General features: G+C 46.2%; 1 protein-coding gene across 1 annotated transcript in view; it reads right to left on the reverse strand.

The window, feature by feature from the left end:
* cntnap2a (contactin associated protein 2a) overlaps positions 1 to 9,504 on the reverse strand; it is a 383,710-nt gene that overhangs the window by 88,454 nt on the left and 285,752 nt on the right. The window contains exon 13 of the mRNA XM_065007055.1: positions 8,434 to 8,553. Within this exon, the coding sequence (XP_064863127.1) occupies positions 8,434 to 8,553 (120 nt within the window). The remainder of the gene's footprint in view (positions 1 to 8,433; positions 8,554 to 9,504) is intronic.

The raw sequence follows: 9,504 nt of genomic DNA on the forward strand, positions 1-9,504 counted from the left end.
TGAGAGAAAATAGAGCGAGAGAGAGACAAAGAGAGATAGGGAGAGAGAGAAAGAAAGAGAGAGAGAGAGGAAAAGAGAGAAAAAAGAGAGAGGGAAAGAGAGAGAGATAAAGCTTAGCTTTAACACAGCTGATTGAATGAAAGCTCCTAAAATATACAGTGCCTTCAGAAAGTATTGATACCCCTTGACTTATTCCACATGTTGTTATATTACAGCCAGAAGTCAATAAATAAACAATGTTTTCAGAATCTTTTTGCAAATTTATTGAAAATGAAATACTGAAATATCTAAATTACATAAGTATTCCCACCCCTGAGTCAATACATGTTAGAATCACCTTTGGCAGTGATTACAGCTGTGAGTCTTTCTGGGTAAGTCTCTAAGAGTGATTACAGCTGTGAGTCTTTCTGGGTAAGTCTCTAAGAGTGATTACAGCTGTGAGTCTTTCTGGGTAAGTCTCTAAGAGTGATTACAGCTGTGAGTCTTCCTGGGTAAGTCTCTAAGAGTGATTACAGCTGTGAGTCTTTCTGGGTAAGTCTCTAAGAGTGATTACAGCTGTGTCTTTCTGGGTAAGTCTCTAAGAGTGATTACAGCTGTGAGTCTTTCTGGGTAAGTCTCTAAGAGTGATTACAGCTGTGAGTCTTTCTGGGTAAGTCTCTAAGATTGATTACAGCTGTGAGTCTTTCTGGGTAAGTCTCTAAGAGTGATTACAGCTGTGAGTCTTTCTGGGTAAGTCTCTAAGAATGATTACAGCTGTGAGTCTTTCTGGGTAAGTCTCTAAGAGTGATTACAGCTGTGAGCCTTTCTGGGTAAGTCTCTAAGAGTGATTACAGCTGTGAGTCTTTCTGGGTAAGTCTCTAAGAGTGATTACTGCTGTGAGTCTTTCTGGGTAAGTCTCTAAGAGTGATTACAGCTGTGAGTCTTTCTGGGTAAGTCTCTAAGAGTGATTACAGCTGTGAGTCTTTCTGGGTAAGTCTCTAAGAGTGATTACAGCTGTGAGTCTTTCTGGGTAAGTCTCTAAGATTGATTACAGCTGTGAGTCTTTCTGGGTAAGTCTCTAAGAGTGATTACAGCTGTGAGTCTTTCTGGGTAAGTCTCTAAGAATGATTACAGCGGTGAGTCTTTCTGGGTAAGTCTCTAAGAGTGATTACAGCTGTGAGCCTTTCTGGGTAAGTCTCTAAGAGTGATTACAGCTGTGAGTCTTTCTGGGTAAGTCTCTAAGAGTGATTACTGCTGTGAGTCTTCCTGGGTAAGTCTCTAAGAGGGATTACAGCTGTGTCTTCCTTGGTAAGTCTCTAAGAGTGATTACAGCTGTGAGTCTTCCTGGGTAAGTCTCTAAGAGTGATTACAGCTGTGAGTCTTTCTGGGTAAGTCTCTAAGAGTGATTACAGCTGTGAGTCTTTCTGTGTAAGTTCCCCACCTGGATTATATAATATTTGCACATTATTATTTTTTAAATTCCTCAAGCTCTGTCAAGTTGGAAGTTGACAGCCATTTTCAAGTCTTGCCATATATTTTTTATTTGATTTAAGTCAAAACTATAATTAGGCCACTCAGGAACATTCAATGTCGTGTTGGTAAGCAACTCCAGTGTAGATTTGGCCTTGTGTTTTAGGTTATTGTCCTGCCGAAAGGTACATTTGTGTCTGTTTGTGAATTTGTGTCTGTTGGAAAGCAGACTCAACCAGGTTTTCCTCTAGGATTTTGCCTGTGTTTAGTTCTATTCCCGTTTCCTTTTATCCTAAAAAAAAACTCACAAGTCCTTGCCGATGACAAGCATACCCATAACATGATGCAGCCAACACTTTGCTAGAAAATGTGAAGAGTGGTACTCAGTGATGTGTTGGATCACTGCTTTGTATTCAGGACATTTTTGGACATTTTTATCTGGACGTTTATTTCTTTGCCACATTTTGTTGCAGTTTTACTTTAGTGCCTTATTGCAAACAGGATGCATGCTTGGAATATGTTTTATTCTGTACAGGCTTCCATCTTTTCACTCTGTCATTTAGGTTAGTATTGTGGAGGAACTACAATGTAGTTGATCCATCCTCAGTTTTCTTCCATCACAGCCATTAAACTGTTTTAAAGTCATCATTGGCATCATGGTGAAATCCCTGAGTGATTTCTTTCCTCTCCGGCATCTGAGTTAGGAAGGACGCCTGCATCTTTGTAGTGACTGGGTGTATTGATACACCATCCTAAGTGTCATTAATAACTCCGCCCTTCTTTGCAAGGCATTGGAAAGCTTTTCTGTTTTTTTTGTGGTTGAATCTGTGTTTGAAATTTATAACAAAGGGGTGGAATACTTATCGTCTCAATATATTTCAACACAATTTCACTTTGATGTTATGGGGTGTTGTGTGTAGGCCAGTGAAAAACAATCTCAATTTAATCCATTTAAAATTCAGGTTGTGACGCAAAAAAATGTAGGAAAAAGTAAAGTGGTGTGAATACTTTGTGAAGGTACTGTATTCTTATAATATGAGAAGCTTTCGTCGTCTCCTATCTGCCCAACACGTTCACCGTCTACCGTAGCACTGTAGTAACTATCACACTCAACTGAACGACTTGATTAGTGTAGTGTTAGCTAGCTACATAGTTGTCTTTGCTGTCTTCGTATCCAAGATAATTGTGTAGTCTTAGAGTGATTATCTTAATTTACCGAGGTTAGCTAGCCAGCTATTTTGTCGTCCTTAACGTAGGAGACACTCCTAGCTAGCCAATAGCCAGCCAACGTCTACTGAATAGAACTTTCGCATTCCGGTCGCATTACGCTTCGCTCCACAGGTAGTATCATATTTTCATTTCATTTCATTACAGTCCCAACGGTGTGATTTGTTTGATCGTAGCTAGCTACATAGCTAGCTACATAGCCGTCTTTGTTTCAAAGATAATTGTGTAGTCTAGAGCGATTTTCTAGGTTAGCTAGCCAGCTATTGTCGTTCTCCTAACGCAACGTAACGTAACCAACACTGCTAGCTAGCCAGCTTGCCCCGAAAAGCAGCATTGTAGAAACTTCACACTCAACGGAACGACTTGATTAGGGTAGTGTCAACAACGCAGCTAGCCTACCTCAGCAGTACTGTATCATTTTAATCATTTTAGTCAATTAGATTCTTGCTACGTAAGCTTAACTTTCTGAACATTCGAGACGTGTAGTCCACTTGTCATTCCAATCTCCTCTGCATTAGCGTAGCCTCTTCTCTAGCCTGTCAACTATGTGTCTGTCTATCCCTGTTCTCTCCTCTCTGCACAGACCATACAAACGCTCCCACACCGCATGGCCGCGGCCACCTAATCTGGTGGTCCCAGCGCGCACGACCCACGTGGAGTTCCAGGTCTCCGGTAGCCTCTGGAACTGCCGATCTGCGGCCAACAAGGCAGAGTTCATCTCAGCCTATGCCTCCCTCCAGTCCCTCGACTTCTTGGCTCTGACGGAAACATGGATCACCACAGACAACACCGCTACTCCTACTGCTCTCTCTTCGTCCGCCCACGTGCTCTCGCACACCCGAGAGCTTCTGGTCAGCGGGGTGGTGGCACCGGGATCCTCATCTCTCCCAAGTGGTCATTCTCTCTTTCTCCCTTACCCATCTGTCTATCGCCTCCTTTGAATTCCATGCTGTCACAGTTACCAGCCCTTTCAAGCTTAACATCCTTATCATTTATCGCCCTCCAGGTTCCCTCGGAGAGTTCATCAATGAGCTTGATGCCTTGATAAGCTCCTTTCCTGAGGACGGCTCACCTCTCACAGTTCTGGGCGACTTTAACCTCCCCACGTCTACCTTTGACTCATTCCTCTCTGCCTCCTTCTTTCCACTCCTCTCCTCTTTTGACCTCACCCTCTCACCTTCCCCCTACTCACAAGGCAGGCAATACGCTCGACCTCATCTTTACTAGATGCTGTTCCTCCACTAACCTCATTGCAACTCCCTCCAAGTCTCCGACCACTACCTTGTATCCTTTTCCCTCTCGCTCTCATCCAACACTTCCCACACTGCCCCTACTCGGATGGTATCGCGCCGTCCCAACCTTCGCTCTCTCTCCCCGCTACTCTCTCCTCTTCCATCCTATCATCTCTTCCCTCTGCTCAAACCTTCTCCAACCTATCTCCTGATTCTGCCTCCTCAACCCTCCTCTCCTCCCTTTCTGCATCCTTTGACTCTCTATGTCCCCTATCCTCCAGGCCGGCTCGGTCCTCCCCTCCCGCCTCCGTGGCTCGACGACTCATTGCGAGCTCACAGAACAGGGCTCCGGGCAGCCGAGCGGAAATGGAGGAAAACTCGCCTCCCTGCGGACCTGGCATCCTTTCACTCCCTCCTCTCTACATTTTCCTCCTCTGTCTCTGCTGCTAAAGCCACTTTCTACCACTCTAAATTCCAAGCATCTGCCTCTAACCCTAGGAAGCTCTTTGCCACCTTCTCCTCCCTCTTGAATCCTCCTCCCCCTCCCCCCCTCCTCCCTCTCTGCAGATGACTTCGTCAACCATTTTGAAAAGAAAGTCGACGACATCCGATCCTCGTTTGCTAAGTCAAACGACACCGCTGGTTCTGCTCACACTGCCCTACCCTGTGCTCTGACCTCTTTCTCCCCCTCTCTCTCCAGATGACATCTCGCGTCTTGTGACGGCCGGCCGCCCAACAACCTGCCCGCTTGACCCTATCCCCTCCTCTCTTCTCCAGACCATCTCCGGTGACCTTCTCCCTTACCTCACCTCGCTCATCAACTCATCCCTGACCGCTGGCTACGTCCCTCCCGTCTTCAAGAGAGCGAGAGTTGCACCCCTTCTGAAAAAAAACCTACACTCGATCCCTCCGATGTCAACAACTACAGACCAGTATCCCTTCTTTCTTTTCTCTCCAAAACTCTTGAACGTGCCGTCCTTGGCCAGCTCTCCCGCTATCTCTCTCAGAATGACCTTCTTGATCCAAATCAGTCAGGTTTCAAGACTAGTCATTCAACTGAGACTGCTCTTCTCTGTATCACGGAGGCGCTCCGCACTGCTAAAGCTAACTCTCTCTCCTCTGCTCTCATCCTTCTAGACCTATCGGCTGCCTTCGATACTGTGAACCATCAGATCCTCCTCTCCACCCTCTCCGAGTTGGGCATCTCCGGCGCGGCCCACGCTTGATTGCGTCCTACCTGACAGGTCGCTCCTACCAGGTGGCGTGGCGAGAATCCGTCTCCTCACCACGTGCTCTCACCACTGGTGTCCCCAGGGCTCTGTTCTAGGCCCTCTCCTATTCTCGCTATACACCAAGTCACTTGGCTCTGTCATAACCTCACATGGTCTCTCCTATCATTGCTATGCAGACGACACACAATTAATCTTCTCCTTTCCCCCTTCTGACGACCAGGTGGCGAATCGCATCTCTGCATGTCTGGCAGACATATCAGTGTGGATGACGGATCATCACCTCAAGCCGAACCTCGGCAAGACGGAGCTGCTCTTCCTCCCGGGAAGGACTGCCCGTTCCATGATCTCGCCATCACGGTTGACAACTCCATTGTGTCCTCGTCCCAGAGCGCTAAGAACCTTGGCGTGATCCTGGACAACACCCTGTCGTTCTCAAATAACATCAAGGCGGTGGCCCGTTCCTGTAGGTTCATGCTCTACAACATCCGCAGAGTACGACCCTGCCTCACACAGGAAGCGGCGCAGGTCCTAATCCAGGCACTTGTCATCTCCCGTCTGGATTACTGCAACTCGCTGTTGGCTGGGCTCCCTGCCTGTGCCATTAAACCCCTACAACTCATCCAGAACGCCGCAGCCCGTCTGGTGTTCAACCTTCCCAAGTTCTCTCACGTCACCCCGCTCCTCCGCTCTCTCCACTGGCTTCCAGTTGAAGCTCGCATCCGCTACAAGACCATGGTGCTTGCCTACGGAGCTGTGAGGGGAACGGCACCTCAGTACCTCCAGGCTCTGATCAGGCCCTACACCCAAACAAGGGCACTGCGTTCATCCACCTCTGGCCTGCTCGCCTCCCTACCACTGAGGAAGTACAGTTCCCGCTCAGCCCAGTCAAAACTGTTCGCTGCTCTGGCCCCCCAATGGTGGAACAAACTCCCTCACGACGCCAGGACAGCGGAGTCAATCACCACCTTCCGGAGACACCTGAAACCCCACCTCTTTAAGGAATACCTAGGATAGGATAAAGTAATCCTTCTCACCCCCCTTAAAAGACCTAGATGCACTATTGTAAAGTGGCTGTTCCACTGGATGTCATAAGGTGAAAGCACCAATTTGTAAGTCGCTCTGGATAAGAGCGTCTGCTAAATGACTTAAATGTAAATGTAAAATGTAAATGTAAGCTGTGGTGCCGTGGTTGATCTGATATACAGTGGGGCAAAAAAGTATTTAGTCAGCCACCAATTGTGCAAGTTCTCCCACTTAAAAAAGATGAGAGAGGCCTGTAATTTTTATCATAGGTACACTTCAACTATGACAGACAAAATGAGAAAGAAAATCCAGAAAATCACATTGTTGGATTTTTAATGAATTTATTTGCCAATTATGGTGGAAAATAAGTATTTGGTCAATAACAAAAGTTTATCTCAATACTTTGTTAAATACCCTTTGTTGGCAATGACAGAGGTCAAATGTTTTCTGTAAGTCTTCACAAGGTTTTCACACACTGTTGCTGGTATTTTGGCCCATTCCTCCATGCAGATCTCCTCTAGAGCAGTGATGTTTTGGGGCTGTTGCTGGGCAACACGGACTTTCAACTCCCTCCAAAGATTTTCTATTGGGTTGAGATCTGGAGACTGGCTAGGCCACTCCAGGACCTTGAAATGCTTCTTACGAAGCCACTCCTTCATTGCCCAGTCGGTGTGTTTGGGATCATTGTCATGCTGAAAGACCCAGCCACGTTTCATCTTCAATGGCCTTGCTGATGGAAGGAGGTTTTCACTCAAAAACTCACGATACATGGCCCCATTCATTCTTTCCTTTACATGGATCAGTCGTCCTGGTCCCTTTGCAGAAAAACAGCCCAAAAGCATGAATTTTCCACGCCCATGCTTCACAGTAGGTATGGTGTTCTTTGGATGCAACTCAGCATTCTTTGACCTCCAAACACGACGAGTTGAGTTTTTACCAAAAAGTTATATTTTGGTTTCATCTGACCATATGACATTCTCCCAATCTTCTTCTGGATCATCCAAATGCTCTCTAGCAAACTTCAGACGGGCCTGGACATGTACTGGCTAAAGCAGGGGGACACGTCTGGCACTGCAGGATTTGAGTCCCTGGCGGCGTAGTGTGTTACTGATGGTAGGCTTTGTTACTTTGGTCCCAGCTCTCTGCAGGTCATTCACTAGGTCCCCCCGTGTGGTTCTGGGATTTTTGCTCACCGTTCTTGTGATCATTTTGACCCCACGGGGTGAGATCTTGCGTGGAGTCCCAGATCGAGGGAGATTATCAGTGGTCTTGTATGTCTTCCATTTCCTAATAATTGCTCCCACAATTGATTTCTTCAAACCAAGCTGCTTACCTATTGCAGATTCAGTCTTCCCAGCCTGGTGCAGGTCTACAATTTTGTTTCTGGTGTCCTTTGACAGCTGTTTGGTCTTGGCCACAGTGGAGTTTGGAGTGTGACTGTTTGAGGTTGTGGACAGGTGTCTTTTATACTGATAACAAGTTCAAACAGGTGCCATTAATACAGGTAACGAGTGGAGGACAGAGGAGCCTCTTAAAGAAGAAGATATAGGTCTGTGAGAGCCAGAAATCTTGCTTGTTTGTAGGTGACCAAATACTTATTTTCCACCATAATTTGCAAATAAATTCATTAAAAATCCTACAATGTGATTTTCTGGATTTTTTTTTCTCATTTTGTCTGTCATAGTTGAAGTGTACCTATGATAAAAAAAATTACAGGCCTCTCTCATCTTTTTAAGTGGGAGAACTTGCACAATTGGTGGCTGACTAAATACTTTTTTGCCCCACTGTATGGTTAAGGCAAGTGTGTGTGTGTTTACATGTGTCTACGTATGTGTGTGTTTTGGTGGTTACAGATAAATGTTAAAGGCTGTATCCGCAGAACCAGGTTGCCTTGGCAACGAACAGGTTAAGACGGTCTAGGAGGAGAAAAGAAGCGAGGGCATCTTGTCATCTCTCAGGTCCTTGGGGTCACACCTGGACTGGAATAGAAAACTCACCGTGCTCTCTGTCTGTCTGGCCTCTGTTCTTTCATGGTTTATTGAAGGAGTTAGAGGACTACATTTTTACGATGTACAGAACTTTCTTTTTGTAATCTTTTGGTCTCTTTACCTTTCAAGTTGCAAGGCAGGGAACGACTTCTAATAATAAGGTTGAAAAATGTGGGTGTGTTCGCAAATGAATGGTGTTCACTGTTAGGCAATGGACTTAAAGCCCTTATTGTAATCCATTCGCTTATTGTAATATTAACTCATCCGTTCACACAAACACACCTGTCATGTTGCAGTTGACTTTGAAAGGTCCGAGTGGCCCACTCCCATCCGGATCTATCCAGTATGTGTCTGAAGATCTTCCCAGGTGTTTATACGCCTCACAACTCTGTTCAAACACCGCTAGAGAGAGAGAGAGAGAGAGAGAGGAGGGGAGGATGGGAAAGTAGGAGAGAGAGGGTGGAGAGAGAAAAAGAGACAGTAATGCATTGAGTGTTGATGTACCCAGTCAGCACCGTGGAGATCAGCTCTGTGTGTGAGTGTGTGTGTGAGTGTGTGTGTGTGTGTGTGTGTGTGTGTGTGTGTGTGTGTGTGTGTGTGTGTGTGTGAGTGAGTGAGTGTGTGAGTGAGTGAGTGTGAGTGTGAGTGTGTGTGTGTGTGTGTGTGTGTGTGTGTGTGTGTGAGTGAGTGAGTGAGTGTGTGTGTGAGTGTGAGTGTGAGTGAGTGTGAGTGTGTGAGGGAGTGTGTGTGAGTGTGTGTGTGAGTGTGTGTGAGTGTGTGTGTGTGTGAGTGTGTGTGTGAGTGTGTGTGTGAGCGTGATTGTGTTTGCTTGATTGTGTTTGTGTGTGTGAGTGTCTGTGTGTGCATGAGTTTGTGTGTGTGTGAGTGTCTGTGTGTGCATGAGTTTGTATGTGTGTGAGTGTGTGTGTGTCACGCACACACACAAAAAGCACCCACACGCTGACGCACTCACACACACACACAAACACTCACGCACACACACTTACGCACACACACACTCACAGACACACTCTCATGCACACAAGCACACATTCACACACTCAAACACTCAATCAAGCACAAACACACACACACACACACACACACACACACACACACACACACAGAGACACAATCACACACACTCACTCACTCAAGCACACACACACGCACACACACACTCAAACACACACGCATACACACTAAAACACACACACTCACTCACGCACGTACACAATCACAACACACACTCAAGAACACGAACACACACACTCAAACATGTACACACACACACATGACTCACGCACACACAAACACACACGCACATACACACTCACGCACACACAGACACAC

Source organism: Oncorhynchus nerka, linkage group LG22, assembly GCF_034236695.1.
Source record: "Oncorhynchus nerka isolate Pitt River linkage group LG22, Oner_Uvic_2.0, whole genome shotgun sequence".
Classification (NCBI taxonomy): Eukaryota; Metazoa; Chordata; class Actinopteri; order Salmoniformes; family Salmonidae; genus Oncorhynchus; species Oncorhynchus nerka.